This window comes from Silurus meridionalis, chromosome 13 (genome assembly GCF_014805685.1).
Source record: "Silurus meridionalis isolate SWU-2019-XX chromosome 13, ASM1480568v1, whole genome shotgun sequence".
Taxonomy (NCBI): domain Eukaryota; kingdom Metazoa; phylum Chordata; class Actinopteri; order Siluriformes; family Siluridae; genus Silurus; species Silurus meridionalis.
Genome location: NC_060896.1, coordinates 19,181,498 through 19,201,377, shown reverse-complemented (window position 1 = coordinate 19,201,377; position 19,880 = coordinate 19,181,498). Strand labels below are relative to the sequence as shown.

At 35.9% G+C, this 19,880-nt stretch overlaps 2 protein-coding genes across 2 annotated transcripts; both read right to left on the bottom strand.

Moving 5' to 3' along the window:
• Positions 1-854: 854 nt before the first annotated feature.
• On the bottom strand, positions 855-5,400 carry foxa3 (forkhead box A3). Its single transcript, XM_046865339.1, has 2 exons — positions 4,944-5,400; positions 855-3,650 (listed from the first exon to the last, which is right to left on the bottom strand). The coding sequence occupies exons 1-2, from the start codon at positions 5,013-5,015 to the stop codon at positions 2,454-2,456; spliced, it is 1,269 nt and encodes a 422-aa protein (XP_046721295.1). The 5' UTR covers positions 5,016-5,400; the 3' UTR covers positions 855-2,453.
• Positions 5,401-12,744: 7,344 nt separating this feature from the next.
• irf2bp1 (interferon regulatory factor 2 binding protein 1) lies at positions 12,745-16,337 on the bottom strand. Its single transcript, XM_046865341.1, has 2 exons — positions 14,290-16,337; positions 12,745-14,145 (listed from the first exon to the last, which is right to left on the bottom strand). Exon 1 carries the CDS (start codon positions 16,094-16,096, stop codon positions 14,300-14,302), a length of 1,797 nt encoding a protein of 598 aa, XP_046721297.1. The 5' UTR covers positions 16,097-16,337; the 3' UTR covers positions 12,745-14,145; positions 14,290-14,299.
• Positions 16,338-19,880: the final 3,543 nt, after the last annotated feature.

Here is a 19,880-nt window from a genome sequence, read left to right as displayed (position 1 = left end):
TTTGGCATACATTTAACTCCCTATCTATGGAACTGAAGAAGTCTCTGACTGAGGAATGGGTTTACATTTGGGAGTTAGCATTCAGTCTCAAAGAACATGTTTACATTTTCTTTCCTGTTGGGATTAGCGATTATATTTGTGTAAAAAAGAAAAGGAAAAACATTGCTCACCATAAGTGTATCCAGCTACCAAATCTAACATGGCCTGATAGGTTGTATATGTAATTTAGTTAGTCGGTGATGTTGTCACCTTTTTATATTACCTTTTTTTTTAAGTCAAAAGCTTTACTGTGTGCCGCTAGCAAATGTACATGGGCCTTATAATAATTGTATTGTTTACCACAGTTTCTTAATGATTTCATGGGTCATCAGATTATTCGATTAATCACATGTCCCTGATTTTTTATACGCATTTTACACTTACATACATGCCAGTAACCTGTAAAGTACCAATACATGGCACAGTCGATATATGTTTAGGGACACCCACAAAATACACAGATGGCTAAAACTTACAAGACTGACTAATAATGGTCCTGTATATAGTGTGTGTTAAAAATTCCATAAATGCAACTTAGCCACTGCAGCACATTGGCTAACATTGGCACAGACTACTGATGAATATTTGCTTCTATTAAAGGATGGCATTTATTTTGTCTTAACTGAATGCCTAGACTATATCACTTTATGATTTTATCATTATAATGTCATTTTGTTTAGCTCTTTTATGTGTATGGAAAAAGTAATAGGCTATCGAAACTTGACAATGCAGTCAGTACATATAATTTCCTGTTATACAATTCGAATTCAAAATTCACATTAGTGTCCCTTAAAACTAAACCTCAGGCATTCTTGTTAACTGCATTGGACATGGGTAAAACAGTTCTTGTGTAATTGCCCTTACAACCAATTTATCATTATATTAAGTCATATTCAGCTTAATAAATAAGGAAAAGTATAACAAATGAGGATATTCCAAATATACATAAAAAGTGATTTCTGTAAAATTAACAAAGGAATATAGATGCATGTCTAGCACTTTGCACTATTATGTCTTTGCTGTGGCATACAAATGATAACAGAACAATTATTTTCTTAATATTAAGACTGAGTTTAATTACTAGAAAAGGGCTTTGAGCCAAAATGTTTACCACAGTTTTTTGGCATATTAAAAAAAAAAGTCATTACACATGAAGCAATGCAACATTACACATTTGCGCACTTTATGCTAACAGAAACGCCACGCTATGCTGTAACATGAGACTGTACTGTAGCAACAGAGTTACTTCAACACACACCCACCCACACACACCCACACGCGCACACACGCATACACACATGCACGCACCCACACACACACACACACACACACACACACACACACACACACACACACACACAGAGAGACACAAAATATACAACCCATATTAATCCCAAAACACAAAAAAGAAAAATAAGATATATTAATTTCTTCCCTTCATAAATAAATGGCTTTTCCCCTTTTGCCAAAGACAGTGTATATACACATTTTGCGTTTGTATTTCATTCTGCTATTTAGCAAAAGACCCTGACCTTAAAAAGGCCAAAGGTTCAACAAAATCGATTGTATTCGTCAGACTGGCCTATGTGCAGAGGCTTGTGTTGTTGGTAATCAGTTTCTGCAGTGTAACCTAATTCAATAAGGCTGTTAATTTGGAAATTTGGTCAAGAATATTATATACAGTCATCCCTTACCACAAATGTAGTTGATCAGCCAAGACTACTTTACTAACAGTGTGCCAGTTTAGCACTCACCTTAACAGGCCATGTTTGGCTCAGTAACACCATGTGTACGTAAACATTTAAAAAATAGATAGGACAATTCTGTATTAAACACTAAATATACAAATAAACTGAACCATATAACTTCTAACGTCTAATTCCAGCCTTGAGATGATAGCCAACACCTCCCACGAGAGTCTGATGCTCATGTGGAGTGATATCAGCTATGGACTGAAAAAGAATAATCTTAACCTGCCCTTCATATGCTTCTAATCTGTTGGCTATAAGCTTCTCTCAACTGTTAGCTTTGTTAGGCCTGTAGTTCCAATCCAAAATTAAAAAAGCAAACATCAGACCCAAAACATATCTTGGCTGATTGACTGCCTTTGACTGAGGCCTTTGAGGAGTTTATAAACTCTCCTTTCACAAAATTGTGTTTACAGTTCAACTGATGTGGAAGCTTGGAAAGGTTAAAAAAAGTTAAGATGAAAAGCAGGGTAAGCACTTGGAATTTTTTTTTTTTCATTTACAGACTCTGCTTTTATCAAATCCAATAACATTTCGATGTATTTCAAGAAATGTAGCCAGAAGCAGATAAATAAAAGTCTGTTTCCATTGTGTTAGAGGCCTGGTACCAATCATAGGGTTTCTGACAACTTGATTAGTCCAAAAAAACCAATGGAAAACACCTGTCTAGGATGCGTTTAGCACAGACCTACTGTAGAGGGTCTGGTAATAGGCGCCTGAGTCAATGCTTGAGGGTCCAGCGCTGTCATAAATCTGTTTGGCGGCCACAGGGGATGAAGCAGCGTAGCCATTGTAAGCCATGACATGATCTTGGTATGACTTGAGCTCCATTTTCTGCTCATTAGACATGAGGTTGGTGATGGAGAATGGGTGGTTGAAGTTGTACTGTGGGTCCATGGACTTGAGTGGGTCATTCTGCATATCCAGGTGATGATGCTGGATAGAACTGGAAAGCAGATGAGGACTCGTGTTCATGCCCTCGGAGTGCAGGTGAGATCCAGAAGGCGGCATAGAGGATGGAATTGCGCTTTGAGGTGGACCGTCTAGTGGTGCTAGACTCATTTGCTGCTCATCAGATGCAGAGCCAGGATGGGAAACATCAGACTGGGCTGAATCGGCACCATCAGATGAGCCTGTACCAGGGCTTCGATCCTCATGCACACCTTCGCTATTCCCATGTTTAGAGTTCATACCATCCTGAGACTTTCCCCCACCCTTCTTTCCCGGCTTGTCGTCGATTTTGAAGCGCTTCTGGCGCCTCAGGTAGCATCCGTTCTCAAACATGTTGCCTGAATTGGGATGAAGCGCCCAGTAGGAACCTTTCCCAGGCTTATCGGGTGAACGTGCAACTTTAACGAAGCAGTCATTGAAGGAAAGCGAGTGGCGGATTGAATTCTGCCAGCGTTGTTGGTTCTCGCGGTAGTATGGAAACAAATCCATGATCCACTGGTAGATCTCATTCAGGGTTAGCATCTTGTTGGTCGACTGTTGGATTGCCATTGTGATTAGTGAGATGTACGAGTATGGTGGCTTGGCATGGGTCAGAGTGCGACGATATGGCTTGGGCACTTCCTTAGCACGATTCAGTGCTGGTGGAGATGAATAAGTGAGCTGAGAGATGGGCTGATTCATGCTCTGGTAGTGAGAAAGTGGAGCCAGGGATGAAGATGAAGGACTTAATTGGGTTAATGAGCTTGTGTTTAAAGAGGTGCCCAGGTTCATGTGACTGGATGCTCCTCCCATGGTGTTAAGACCTGGGTTTCCATATCCCATGTTCATGCTTGCACTCGAGCCAGCTGGGTTCAGGTTGATGTAACTGTTCAGACTACTCACAGAATTCATGGCACTTGCAGAGGAATACATCTGTAAAAAAAAAAATTACACTTTGGATTTGGAAACATATAATATAACATTATCACTGTAATGAATAAACACCTTGGATACACAGTACTGTGACTGAATTTAGGATTATATATTTAAATAAGAATATTTTAGCAAATAAATTTAAAAAAATGTAAACGTATATAAATACACATTTTGTATCAGATTACTTTGCTAGATTCTAAAAATATTTTTGTAATACTTTTCAAAACCAGTTTACAGTCTTAACATAGAGAGTTATATATTATATATAAATATAGAATTCTGCTTATGAGTTTACTTGTAATTATTTTTGGAAAAAATATGGTTTTTTTTAATGATTCCGTTTCTATTACACATCAGATGCAATGACGTATTGTTCAAACTGTCTCTGGATCTACCAATACAGGAACAAATAGAAAAAATATGATTCACCTTATTTACTTTTTCTGTTTCACAACATTTTCTTTTGGATTAATAAACATGTACAGTTTAGGTATTTTTTTCATATTTATTTTCATGGAATTATTTTATGATTCTTTTAAAGGGCAGTTATATTTATATTGATTTATGGACAAATGCTGAAGGACGTGGTGTATGAAATACTTGGATGGACTCTATATCTAATAATCACTTATTAATGTTGATCGTAAAATTCGTTTTAAATTTGGTCAACAGCAACATCACCCACATCATCAACAAAAAAAACAATTATTAATAATAATAATAATTATAATAATAATAATAATAATAGTAAGAAGAAGAAGAAGAATGAAGTGTATGTGTGTGTTAAATTGGCGGGGAAAGCGCTGCAATTTACAAGCGGTTTATTCGAATTTCAGGAAGAAATATTGGTTAAAATATGTCATATTTCTCTTGATTCATAAAGGCATAAATAGAGGATTGTTGGTACAAATAAAACTCCTTGTATTTATTTTTTTTAGTTCAAAACTATTTATCCACATCCAAGTCTGATTTACATTATTAAATTAGATTTATATGAATGTCCGAAATGACTCATAGGTTTTATTTATTCTATAAACCAAATATAAACTTTGCAGTTAATAATGAGCTCATGCGTTCATATGACACGTAAAAATATAGCGGTTTTATTATGGAATTGATTCATTACAAAAACTTAGAGCAACAGGACTGAGTTAAAACAATAAATTTTACTAAACCCGATGGCCGTACAGATTTTATTATTATTATTATTATTATTATTATTATTATTATTATTATTATTATTATTAGCCAGTCTTTAATGTGCGCTCGTGTTTAAGGTGCGTATTTTACCTCACTGGCGTCGCTGTAAAATCCGCTCCACTCCGGTATTTCATGACTTTCCATTTTCACGGAGCTCAACATCCCAAAGAAAAAAAACCTGGATGATATAAAGTCTCGTTCACAAAATTACCAAATGTCTGGATCCGGTTAGATATTCATTCGAAAATATCTCCCAAAAAAAAAATCCAATCACCGCGAGCTCCAATAATATTGTGGGTTTAAAACCAACAAATTCTTCTGAAAGTGGGATTTCTTTTTCATGTACTTATAACAGTCTCATTACCAAAAACATCTTCGGTTGATCACTGAAATGTTTTAGAGTAAAATCCAGACATAGAAGAAATAGAGGGAAAAGCATCCAGCTGTGGAGCAGTGCGTGCACCGTGCTCCGTCTGAGGGCCTGAGTCCAGGCACAGTGTGTGTGTGTGTGTGTATGTGTGTGTGAATGTGTGTATGTGTGTTGAGGTAAAAGTTCAGCCGGCTTTAAGCTCAGGTATAAAAAAGAAGGCCACGCCCCATCGACGCCTCGTTTAAATATATTACCATCATTTCATTCCTCCTCCTTCCGGCTTTCCAGGCCTCAGGACGAATCCCTTTTGCCCCCTGCTGTCCTGTATATTGGCCGCAGACCTTGAAAATAAAGTTCTCGAAAAACATTATTCTGACCTCAAATGAAATAATAGAGAAAAAAATATATGTATTTATATCTTTTTTTTTTTTTGCACTGGATTCACTAATTAACTAGATTGATTAAATAAAAGGACAATGGCTGGGTTATTAAATTATATTATGATAATAATAAATACAAACATGCAATAGAAAACAAACAAAAAATACTTATAATTTGGATACAGAACATCTAACTTTACTGAAACAAAACAAAGGGAAAGTGCAGCATCATTCGTGTAGGTGTTTATTTGTTTGTTTCAGCTAGGATTATGAGTGTATACATTAAAATGATAAACCGATTTTCGTTTTATTCAGTCAAACAAACACCAAAACTAAATTCATCTGTTATGCATAATATATTTGTTCAGTGATCTTGTCAGGACAAAATTTCCAATGGCAATGATTAAGCTTTTAATGGTTTCTACAATAATAACAATAAATCAATCAATACTGCTCAGGAATTTAGCTAGAATTCGATAAATAGATACTTGGTGTTAAAGAGCTTTTTATAGAAATGGTACATTTCTATAGATTTCAGAACTGAAATCAATTTTGCATCAAACTTACAAAAAGACTTGACGTGACCTTCACTAATTGTACCTGTTGCACAAACAGTTCACCTTGATACAAGTAAAGTAGCTCTCAGGGGTGCATTTGTGTTCATTCTTGCTTATTTACTGACCAATGACTTCATGTTCAGAGCAATGAAAGAGTTTAGCTAAAATATTCAGACATTAGAAAGCATTCAGATAGATAGATAGATAGATAGATAGATAGATAGATAGATAGATAGATAGATAGATAGATAGATAGATAGATAGATAGATAGATAGATAGATAGATATTTACAAATGATCATCTGCTGTTCATTCAAAAGAAGGTCGAGTCTAAGTGACTGGAAATGAGCCTAAAAGTCTCTCCTTTTCGCTCTTCACCTCTCTCTCTCTCTCTCACTCTCTCTCTCTCTCTCGGAATCCACATCCTCGCCCTCTCAGACTGATGGTCATCTGAATATCAATTGCGTTTCCTCTAATGCTTAATGAATGGCCGTGTAATGGAGAAGATCACAGGGGGGTCCGACAGGATTAATGGGGGCGGGAGAGCAGGAGAGAGCCACACAAAGTCTCGTGCACCTGGTGAAAAGCAGGGTCTCTACGTCCAAAACGCAATCGCGCGCAGACACACGCGCGCGCAACACAATTTACAATCACTTGTTAATGGAACGAACGATTAACACTGAATTTTGGGAAAACACATCCCTGTAGAAGGAGGATAACGTGCGCGCGCCGCGCGTGTGTGTGTTTAAAAAAAAGAGTCCAGCAAGCTTTGAGAGGATATTAGATGGAGATAGATAGATAGATAGATAGATAGATAGATAGATAGATAGATAGATAGATAGATAGATAGATAGATAGATAGATAGATAGATACGGAAGGTAGAGTTATATCTAGTTTAAGGTGTGGATTGAACTACTACTGCAGCCTAATGCACTACATACCCATCTGGGAATGCGCAAATGGTGAACCACACACACACACACACACACACACACTTCCCAGTCTGGGCGCATCGTTCATTAACACCTCAATAATTAGTGAACAAAAGCGCTAATGGGTCACACTAATGGAGGAAGCGGGGGATTTAAGTGGGTTTTTTATCAGTAACACCAGAGTCTCACGCTCAATTTTATTCGGACTAAACTTCTCCAGACGTGCCGTCCTCTGCCACACCCTCCTACACACACACACACACACACACACACACACACACACACACACACACACACACTAGCCCATTTCTTTTTTAGAAACACATAGGCTTAGAATAAAAAATAACTTATCTTATTACAGTGTATTTAACAATATGTAATCATTACCGTATAAGCTTAAAATGCATTGTGTGTAAAAACATCAAGTGAATACAAGGACAGTTTAGTAAATAAAATAAGGAACATTAAACACAAATGGATGTATGGACTATGTTAAATACCTGAACTACACAATGATGTATATTCTGCTTTAAACATTAAGGTCACCACAAAACATTTTTAGTTTGGGAGAAATATTTTTGAATAACTGTATAACACGGTAATAATGTTATTATTATTATTATTATTATTATTATTATTATTATTATTAGTAGTAGTAGTAGTAGTATTATTATTATTATTATTATTATTATTATTACTATTACTATTATTATTATTATTGTTATTGTTATTGTTATTATTATTATTATTATTATTATTATTATTATTATTATTATTATTATTATTATTATTATTATTATTGTTGCTGTTGTTGAATAACCTGATTCACATTTTGTCCTCTGCAGCAACGTTATAGTTCTGTGTAGTCTGTGATTAGCAGACATTTAAGGGTTGTTGCTAGTATATGAATTTGATTTAGGTATAGGTACTAGGCTTTTGATTTAGACCCCTAACTAAGATTAAAACACCACCAACAACAACACCACCACCACCACCACCAACAACAAGAGCAATAAAACAAACAGCAGTAAAAACCCTATTAAGAAAGAAACACTTAAAGTAATTCCTTAATTGCCCAACGAAACCTTTTTTATTAGAGTGTATAGAGTTTGTGGACAATATAGCTAAATGTTACTACAATGTGCATGAAAACATTTTAACATACAAATTGTACAAACAATTTAAGTCTTATAAAGTGGCCAGTAAGCAAAAATTTGACTCCCTATAATAAGTCTGACACCATATCTAATATTAAATGGGCCAATCAGTAACAACAACAATAACACAACATTCCTGCAGCATTGTAGAACTTAGTGGTATACCAAACCACTGCACCAATCATTTTCTACTAAACATTTTACATCACTAAACTGATAAACTGTGACAAATATTTTGGACTGTGCTGCTTTTTTGCAAAACATGCAATAATTTTATATTTCTGTCACAGCAATACAAGTTAAACGTGATATAGTTGGTGTGAAGTGATTAAGTGGAGGGTTACATTGTCTGTTTGATGTTAAATTTTCTGGCAAGTTCTGCTTTTAAAAATAAGGTGGTTATAATACCAGAAAACGAAAAATACTTTTTTAATTAATCCATTTTTTGTTTCTAATATAAAGTTTGTGAGTAATACAAAAATTGTCACCTGTTTAGTTCTTTGTGTTCAAGTTTCCTTTGTTGACCCACTAGATGTCGCCATTGTGGCTCTGTGATCCTCATTAGTCTCTAAATGTTTCCACCCTGTCTTTAAGTTTCCCTTTTCTCTTAAATCTATTGCTTCACTGTTGAAATTGTGTGGTCTGTTTCTTTTAACTATTAAATGTTTCAGAAAGACAAAAGGCTTATGTCATTCATAATTGATATCCCATAAATAGAGAGAAGATTCAGATTAATTAAAGAACACAACATTATTTGTGCAATAAGATTTGGAGTTGTTTCTTCGAATTTTAGCTGATAGATAAAAAGAAAAATAAATTGCATCCTCAAAGCTAAGTTTATTTTGTTAAGAAAAAATATTCAGCTGGTCTTAAATTTAATTCAAGAAGCTTTTCCTGATGTTTACAGTGATGTTTGTGTAAAGAAAATAAGCAGTTTGGCAGATGTTTATTGGCAGGTTAAAGGAAAAGTGGTAGCTCTGGTGAGGAACTTTTGTTTTTTGTCCATCTGTCCCCTTAGAGGATAGAGTCCCTGTAAAATAACTAAAAATAATTTATTTGATCTTATGATTAAAAAAGCTTAATGATTTCAAAAGTGTCTCTTTCAGAGCATGAGAGTTCGTTGAATGGTTTTAACAAAGTTGAAAATGAAATGAAAAGAAGGCTATGGTCTACACACTGATTCACTGGAACAAGCTAGCTGCTTGCCAACAAGTGAGTGTGGCTTCTTTTAGAGCTATCCTATAGAATATCTAAGCATATGATGCCCAAAACTATCATTCAATATGAATTTCTTGTATTTAGAACTCACATATTCACATGTCTGTGCTTATATTGAATATCTACATGATAGTGATTGCTTATGGTCAAATCACAATTGTACTGATATCCAATATACCTTCAGTTTTGCTCCTTGCTCCTTAAACTTAAGGACTTTTTTTCATATGCTTTCAGAATGTTGTCTTACCTCCATTATCAGCTTAATTTAAGGCATGACTTCACAAGGCAAACCAATCAGATTTAAAAAAAAGCATACATTACAAAGTTCTGAAAAATCAGATCTGGAAATGTAATGTTATATAAATGTTTTTAACTTTAAATGTTTGATATAACAATTCAAGCGCTATGAATTAAATTTTGAATTTTAACTTTGGCAGATATAAAACAACATACATAATTGTGTCTGATGTTCTAGTGACACTTTACAGGGCTTTACAGGGTTTTAAGTTTTGATATTTTATTTTCTATTCATGACCAACCCTGTTGTATGCAAGCCACAACCTGTACCCAGAAAAACACCTAAAATCAACAATTCTATTGTATAGAAAATATGGTATTAATCTCATGAGCATGGTATTGAATAACACATACTACACACAGGGTGGTAGGAGATGACCTAACACAGTTTCTTTGAGTTTAGCCAGTAGATAAACAGAGAAGAAGAAAAAAAAAATACACCCTCAAAGCAAAATTTACTTTACTGAGAAAAAATATTTAACTGGTCTCAGATTCAATTGAAGAAGCTTTTCCTGGTCTTTACAGTAATGGGATGCATATATATCACAGAACACCAAACATATTTACACACTCATTCACAATTCTTAGCAATTTATAGTCTACTTAGAATAATGTTTTTCCAAGAAGCTACTGTGGAACTAAGGTTCTTTGTTTTACAGTTTATAATTGTTCATTGGTCTTTTGAAAACTGACAGAGTATTTTTGGTACAGCATTTGAGATTGGTAGTTTTTTGGTATACTTGCCACCATTCCTTTTAGAACTATGAGCTCTTCTTGTATCACATCCAATGCTGAGACCGACTAATAATCCTGAGAATAAATCATTAACATCTAAACACTGCTGTTTTATGAAATCATTGAGTCGCTAATGACAGCATATTAAATTGTAAATATACATTTAAATTGTATATGTATATTCTTGGATATAGTACACACAAATTAATATATATGAATAAACAAATATAGTACTTCCCACTGTTTCGACCTGTATAGTAAGGTGTGAAGAGGGAGATGGTGACAAAAGTGGTGATAGACATAAGACAGGAAGAATGTTTGGGGATAGTCAGATGCCTTTCCTCCCATTGTGCCCAGGCAGCAAATAGTTGGAATCCAGGCTTTACAATGCCATAGAATGGACTGCATGTTTTTCAAAATCACAGTTAAAAAAGGTTATGAATTTTTAAAGAAAAAAACGCATAATTATCAGTAATATGTAAACAAAATTTTCAGTCATTAGGCGACCAGATGCACACAGATATTTCCCAATGCAGCCTTCATTCACCATCATCTCTCTTATTAACTAACCTAATCTGCTACTGAAGGTTTCCTTGACAATTCTAGTCATACTTCAAAACATAGCCTTTATTTGTCACATATACATTACAGCAGTCAATTCTTTCTTCGCAGATCCCAGATTGCTTGAAAGCTGGGGTCCGAGCACAGGGTCAGCCATGATACAGCGTCCCTGGAGCACAGAGGGTTAAGGGCCCAAGCGCGGCAGGTTGGCAATACAACATCTGATTGACAATTCTCTTCAGTACAACTGATCCATTATGTTCTGAGTTACTATTACTAATTTACAGTCTATCCCTAGTCTACAGTACTTATAAGTTTAACTTTGTTTTAGCATTTGATTCTTCTTTACTGTTTGTCCACTATGTCTTATTCATTCAACGTTATCTTTCTTTTTCCTTGCTGTATTAAATACATTTCTTATTATTATAGTAAAAACAAGAGATTGAAATCTTTAGGGATGTATTTAATAAAAACATTTGAATTTCCCCTCAAGAAAAGTTTTTTAAGTGATTGTACAAAGCGAATGTGTGTGAAAGTGAAAAGCAGGACACCTTTTTTTTTTTTTTTTTAAATACAATCCAAGAGCTGATTAAAACAAAACAGTGCTTCTGTTTACACACACATTTGTCCAGATATATATATTCTACTCATAAAACAGAATTGTTTTAGAGATAAGGACTAAACATATCAGAACATGTAAGAAGAAATGAGTACTAGTATCAGGAAAGAAAGAAATTCCATACATGGAAAAATATCCAGACTATGATAACAATTGTAGAAAAAAAAAAAAAAAAAAAAATGAATATCTTCAACTCAACAGTGTTAGAATACAAAATATACTGATCGGCTAACACTTTAGTATGAACATCTGTGTCCATGATTACATATAATTACGTGAACCATTCCCCACCTATAGCACTGTACTTTAACGAAAGCTGTTTATATATACACACATATACATTTTATTTATATATATATATATATATATATATATATATATATATATATATATATATATATATATATATATATATATATAAAACGTATTTAGATATTTTTAGCACATCTATCTTTGGTTTTGTTTGTGGTATCAAATCTATAGAAATTGCACATCTAATAACCATTAACAGCAAATATTTCGTACAATCTATATTGTAAAAATATAAATATTTCTACTATACATGCACTTTTAATGCAGTGCATTACACATACATACATACATACATACATATATATATATATATATATATATATATATATAAAACACACACACACACACACACACACGTATATATATATATATATATATATATATATATATATATATATATATATATATATATATATATATATACATACACACATATACATACACACGTGTATATATCTATATATGTATGTATATATCTATATGTATGTATATATATATATATATATATATATATATATATATATAGATATAGATATAGATACATATATATATAGTGTGTGTGTGTGTGTGTGTGTGTACAATTTAACCAAAATACAAAAGAATGTCAACACTAAATGTAGGCATGTTCCAATTAAATAATATACAATAAACCTGACTTTGATATATGCTGTGATATTTGACATGTTCTTCTGAACGCTTTATCTATCGGTCACGACTGCTGTATCCCAATAAAAAAAAATAAAAAAAAAAGGTTACCTTTGTTTAGGTGCCATTTATTAAAAAAATTCTCTACCAGCACATGGACAGTTATATGCCTTATTTAAGACAATTTTGTTTAACTGATATAATAAATGCATCACACTAAAGAGTCGACTCGAAAAAAAGAAAAAAAAAACATTTTAAGATTGTAAAAACAGCTGTGCAGTTATTGCAATATGTATATCTACCATTGACTCATGCCTACCTTAGTGCTGTTGTAGCTGTTAAAGAAACAAATAGACAAAAATAAATCTAAAGCAAATCCATTTTGCCTAATGTACTCAATCAACCGCGAAGCTTTAGTGCCTAGTTTAGTGAATAATGTCTCACGGAGTTACGGAATTCTGGATGACAAAGTTCACTTATCTGTGTTAATATCTAATATGTCTTGGCTGCTCAATTCTATTTAAAACAAAAAGCATTTTGTTGAAGCTTTTTGCAAATACCTATTTTTAGAACATTCATCTGGATAAATCATTTGTTGTATGATGCATATGAGATATCTACTTCTGGAAAGCGGTAATGCTTGGAAAAAATAAAAAAATAAAAAAAAGAAGAAAAAAAAAGGGGGGTGTTACCGGAAAAAAAAAAAAAAAAACTAGATAAAATTATTAGCTTTGTAGTAAAGCACAATTACATGTTGCAGTGGGGAAAAATCTCTGATTGTCCATAAAAAGGAGAATAAAGGAGGAATGAAAGAAAGTGTGACGTGAAAAGGGAAATTGCTGCCTTGATAAAAGCGCTAGAAATATTGAAATGAACTGAATTGAAATAAATTGAGAAGAGGAATGGAGAGATGGAAAGAAAGTGTGGGAGAGAAGTGATGACAGAAATAAAGTTGAGGTTCAGGAAGACAGAGAAATTGTTAATTGGGTATAATTTAAAAAGCAAAATAAGTAATGAGAAGACAGAAATGTACATTTACAACATTTGGCAGATGCCCCTGTCCAGATAGACTTACAATGATCTCATTTATGAGGGTTAAGTGCCTTGCTCAAGGGTCCAGCAGTGGCAGCTTAGTAGTACTTGAATTTGAATTTACAAACTTGTGATCAGAAGTCCACTGAGCTACCAATTCCCTACCAGAGCGACCAGAAATAAAGGTGGAGCGGTGGGTGAGATATGTTATAAAAAAAAAAAATAATAATAATAACATAAAAAAGGGGGAGTATAAAGAATGGTTGACTGAGCTGTGGATAGAAGATGGGAAAAGTGGTAAAAGGAGAAACAGAAAACATATTTCTTAACACCATTAAAGACAAATGGATGTTTAGATAAACTCTTGATTGTAGACAGAGGGATGAGAAACGGAGAAAGATGATGTTTGCACGTGAACGGTCGTCTCTTCAGTGCTGTGGCATCGGTCATCTCTGGGGTTCAGGGACTGCAACTTCCTATGTTGAGAAAAAAAATATATGTAGTAAATTTATTCATTGAACTTCAACGTCTGTCTGCCTGTCTGTTTGTCTATCTATCTATCTGCCATGCTATTAGCATATTAGACAAATGTGTGCACCTTCAGTTTGTGTAAACCATACCTGATTCAAATTAAGGGTCCCGCTCCTTCTTGACTTTCACATCTCCAGCCAGGATGGTTGAGATCTCCCCTTGCATGAATGCCCAGGGTACATTGGAGCCCACAAGCGGGCATTTATCACCGCTTGGGCAGTACACCTCACTCCCTGAGCCCTGATTACGGATGAATTCCCTGGTACAGGGGAAGCAGAACTTGTGCACGGGTACCGAAGGGCACTGGACAAAGTGTGTATCCTCAAGCCTTTCATGGCAAATGGTGCAACATAAAGGAGCTCCAGATGCTCCAGAGATTTCAGATACCTGCTCTGCCACTGCAACAGGGGGCATTGCCGTGGCAACCGCAGCTATTCCGGATCCGTTTTCACCGTTACGTGATGCGAGTCGCCTTTGCCCGGATGATGAAGGGCTAGCGCTAGAACCGTGAGCACCACTACTTCCCGGCATGTCTTTTGGCGATTGGCTAATGGCACCAACATTGTCTGCAACAGTCATGAGGGCGCTGATAGGTGAAGGATCACTCCCATGGGAAACAGGAACTATTTCCTGGAGATTTGGAGGCTGGCCAGGCATAGCACTCGCAAGAGAACTGGTGGGAATGTGGCTGCTCATGCTGGGGTACCAATGTTGACGTATTTGATCCTCAGCTGTCAATCTCTCAGCCGCATCCGGATCTGGAGAAGCTTTCCGGCGCCGCATTCGAGCTTGGCCAGGACGTCCGAGATGGCAGAGAGCAGTGGGCAACATGGCACAGGCAGCATCCAAATAAGGTTGAGGGAGTGAATCAGGTATCGGTGGTTCTTTAAATACCCGAAGACCATCGCTGAGCAGCTCGGAAAGGAGACGCCAATCACCAACACCGTGTCGTTTCTCGTATTCAACGTATTTAAAGCCGGAGCTGATCACTTTGCCTGAGTCTTTTTGGCTATCCTGGAACATCTGCTTCACCAAAGCCAACAAGCTCGAGAAAACATTGCCCGAGCCACACGGGTACTCAACAAACACCTTGAGCTCAAAATCCACCCCAAGCTTGGCATCAAATGCAAACACTCTCCCGACAAGGCCGTGGTCTTTCTTAAAGCGCACATTGAATGGCACACAGCTGGAAAGCGCAAGCAAAGTGTCACGGACAGATTTGGGACGTCCGGCCCAATCATCGGCCCGGTTCCGAACACTTTCGGAAAGTTCTGCGAGGGCTTCGGCATTCCGTTGTTTCTCCTTCAGGTCCTTTTCAAAGTCTGAGGTCACGAACGACATCCCGACACCCATTGCCTGTCTTTTCCCAAGTTCGCTCAGTATTGGTGCAGATAAAGCCAGAGGTGCACCGCTGGATCTGGCACCGATCAAAAGGCCATGCGGTGTACCTACAATTCCCTGGGCCATCAAATTGGGTGGCACACCTGCCACCATCGTCCTTCTGGCATTAGGACTTTGCCTGCTCACCTCTGCAACAGCACCATCTTCCAGCCTGGGCAGTCCATTAGGGAGTCTGGCAGGTACAAATTCTCCTCTGCTCCTTTCAAACCGCTCAGTGTTTCTGCTCCCATCCAGCGCGGCATCTTTCGCCCCAGGGCCGTGTTTACCCCCCGACTGGGGACCTGGAGACCTTCCGTCCTGCATCACATGGGTGCGTTTCAGCTGTCTCGCCGTATCTATTAGCATTTCTATCCTGTCCGCGCCTTCATAATTCACACACCCGCGACACACCGCTTCACTAAAATCCCATATCATGGCCCAGGGCATCTTGGGCAAGTCGCAAAGATAACACCATTGCCGCCTGGAAGATGCCTGCGAGGAGGAAGAGGAGGACATGTTTGATTTCTGATCCGCCCCCGATTTTCTTTTGTCTTTTTTCCCGTCTTCTCTTCTTCACCTCGACTAATCCGATGGATAAAACTCTCCACCTTTATACAAAAAATAAACTTTTTCTGAACATCCAGAACCAAATCAGACCGATGTTCCTATTTTAGCCGATGTGGCTAGCTAACCAGCTACGGCCGCGAGAGTTTTCGCCTGGAAGAAGCTGGAAAGTTACACAACTCTGGCGCGGTGCAGCATGGGAGATGTAGTTTTATCATATTTTCTTCTTTTAAGATTCTCTAAACTAGTTAACAAATATATGCATTTACAAAAATAATCTTCGCGTTTCCCAAAAAACTAAGAGATTTTCTGTATTGTTAATGTGTAAAGAATTATTAATACATATGTTCATTTATACATTATATAAATAAGTGAACGAAACAAGTCGATTGTATGAAATATTTTTTTACACGAGTAACGTCTTGAAATATATTTATATATAGGGGTGTAATGTGTTATTATTTATATTAGGGCTATATCCTGTTGAAACTTGGTTGATATTCAAATCAACACGCACATTTGCCATGATGTATGAAAGAGTTTTAGCGGCACGATGGCGATAAATTCGACTACATTTCCCAGAAAGCATCGCTGCATTTTGCGTTGGTGACGCAAATTCCGGTACAGCTTCCTGGAACTGAAAACTTTGAGATTTATTTATTGTATGAGGGCAGAATAAAATATGGACGCATATTAGTGAGAATGACTCCTAAAATGACGGGGACCAAAGAAAGCATGAAATGAATAGTCATAATAAAGTTGTGAACAGGAAAACTGCAAAGACTGTAGATCTGGCTTTTTATTGTATTTGTTTGATCTATCTATCTGTCGGTCTGTCTGTCTGTACACACACATACACATATGTAATGGCCTGCAGCTGTACAACATCCACAAACATACACTCAAAGTCATTAAGAATTATCTTCAGCGTAAGAACAAACAGTCCTGAAAGTGATGGTTTGGCCCCCACAGAGCCCTGATCTCAGCATCAACGTGTCTGTGATTACATGAAGAGACAGAAGGATTTAAGGGCAGCCTACATCCACAGAAGATCAGTGGTTAGTTCTCTAAGATGTTTAAGCCAACTTACCTTCGTTCAAAAAAATATGGGGTGGGTCCACCAAATACTGATTTGATTTAGATTTATTGTCTGTGCATGTACTTGTTATTTATTTTTGAAAGCATTCTTTCTTTATAAAATTTTTATTAAACCAATTTTTATTACAATTTTTATTACATAAACTTTTGCACAGTACTGTATAAATAAATGCTCATGTTAAATATTTATCCAGTCAGTAATTTAGGATTCTTGATTCTTTTCTTGCTGGAATTAGTAAATAGACACACGTACCAGGATGGCAATTTTAAAATTGTACTATCGCAGACTTGTAAAAAAAAAAAAAAAAAACAACAACAACAACAACAAAAGTGTGGACATGAAGAATGAAGGCAGGGTTTAGGGCACTGCATAGAACAGGACTGGAATCAGTTCCAATGATGGTGGAATTATGTTTCTTTAATGTTATAACACAGACCAATGAATGCCTGTAACTTTAGTGACAATTATTAAATTATTAATGACATGAATACATTTATTTTTTTTACATATCTCTTTAAAAAAATCACAAAATGAAAAAGTTTGTTTGCTAAAATCTTATAAATGGTCATATAATTGCAAGTGTTTAATACAATGCAGATGCACCTACCTGTGTACAGTAATGACTATCATGAAACTGAATATTAGAGATGAAAAAGTCCACTTCCTTTTCAGTGACTCAATATTATGAAGTCATGATAGATAGATAGATAGATAGATAGATAGATAGATAGATAGATAGATAGATAGATAGATAGATAGATAGATAGACATGAACATAGCATTTCATGCATAGCAGCTCTCATACACTGAAAATACAAGAAAGCACAAGATATAAAGTGTACTCTATTTGGCAATACTTGTATGTATTAGTTACTCATGTCCTGCTCATTACAGTGAGGTTGTTTCTGTATATATTTGATGTATAATATATGTCTGTGGTTTGCATTCAGCCATATAAACCTGTAAACATGCATAAGCATGTAAAAGTGTATATAATAAGTCACTTGGACACAAATATACTATGTGACCAAAAGTATGTGGACACAAGACCAATTTCATCAAGTTATTTGTACAACAACCCAATCCTGATTAAGTCTTCTCCTTGCACTTATAATAACCTCCACTCTACCAGAATGGTTTTCCACAAGAATTTGTGGGGCATGTCGGTGGGAATTTGCTTGTTCATATTAATGAGGGTAGGTACTGATTCGGTTCAAATCAAAGCCCTGTGCAGGGATTGAGGTCATGGCTCTGTGTTGGCTACTTAAATTTCTTCACTCCAACCTTGGCAAACTATGTACATTGACCTTGCGTTTGTGAACAGGGTTATTTTTATGCTGGAAAGTCTGAATTCCAGTGAAGGGTGGGCTAGAAGCTTTAGGATACATAGAAATCCTAGTCAACAGGACTAGTGGCAGGGGATGCCTTAGTTTACCCAATTTTGCATCTTGCCAAAGTCAAAGTTTGATTTTATTATTTTATCCAATGGAAAAAATAAACCAGAAAATACCAGCATGATTTCTAACTTCTGTTTGGGTGGGCAGCCTACAGACAAACCCAAAGTCCCTGCCCAGCAGCACAGAATAGACCACTCACCTCACACTACTTTCAGTTAAAGATGCTTACAAGCTTTACCACCATATTGCCTTTTTTTTTTAGAGGTTTGTCTACTTTTCTCATTTTGTTATTGTTGTGCAGCAGCTAATGAATGTTCCCTTTGTTAAACTGCTGTTACAACTTGATGTGTGTGATGTATGTTTTTTTAAAGCCTATAAGCAAGCCTAGCCCTGCATTTGTCTGCAGCGATGCTGCTACATCAAAGGCTATACCTAAAGCCCTGCTCCTCCTCAGTCCTCAACAAGTGCCCCAAAGCACACACATTTCTGGTTGTTTCAGCCGCAATTTTAGGCGAATAACGACTTCAATATAAACACATCATTCCAGCCAAAGCGTGCTTTCTGTAATGTATGGCTCTCGTTTCTGGTACCACAGACAACAATGGCTGGAGATCTGGAAATTGGTGTGTCTTCAGCTTAATGTAAGAGCTCCTTCTCCACACTGTCAAGCATCCTAAAACCCTATCATCAACCCATGTTGCATAAAAGAAAGAGGAATTTAGTGCTCTTAGTTAATGAGATATCCATAAAAAATACTTTTGACATGGATAAATTTGTAAGGATTTTTTTGCCAAGGGAAACAGGAGACTAATACTGTAGATGGATGGATGAATGGATGGATGGATGAATGGATGGATGGATGGATGGATGGATGGATGGATGGACAGATCATAAGCTAGAACGAAAAAAAGGAAATATTACTGATAAACAAAACAAATAAAGTTTCACATTGTTACTGGTTATAACAATAAAGTAATAAAGTGAATTAATAATAATATTTTTTTTTATAAAAACTGGCAAAAAGGAAAGTGGTTATATAACGCTCCGATACAGTCTTTTAATGACTCAGTAATTAACTGAGTTAAAAATAAAAATCTCTATAAAAGTGAAAAAAGAAATCTTTTTATAATGTTCTGATTTTGTGCTGATAATTTTAATTGAGAACTAATCTGATCTAATAAAATCAAGACTTATGGATTTTAATGTTAAAATACAGTTAAGCTTTTAAGTTTTCGAAGTT

Bases quoted from the DNA above. Each gene is read 5' to 3' on its own strand.
- foxa3 (XM_046865339.1), bottom strand. From the start codon at position 5,015: ATGTTGAGCTCCGTGAAAATGGAAAGTCATGAAATACCGGAGTGGAGC. The intron at 3,651-4,943 runs GTAAAATACGCA...TTTTTTTTACAG, and splicing joins TTTACAGCGACGCCAGTGAG to ATGTATTCCTCTGCAAGTGC.
- irf2bp1 (XM_046865341.1), bottom strand. From the start codon at position 16,096: ATGTCCTCCTCTTCCTCCTCGCAGGCATCTTCCAGGCGGCAATGGTGT.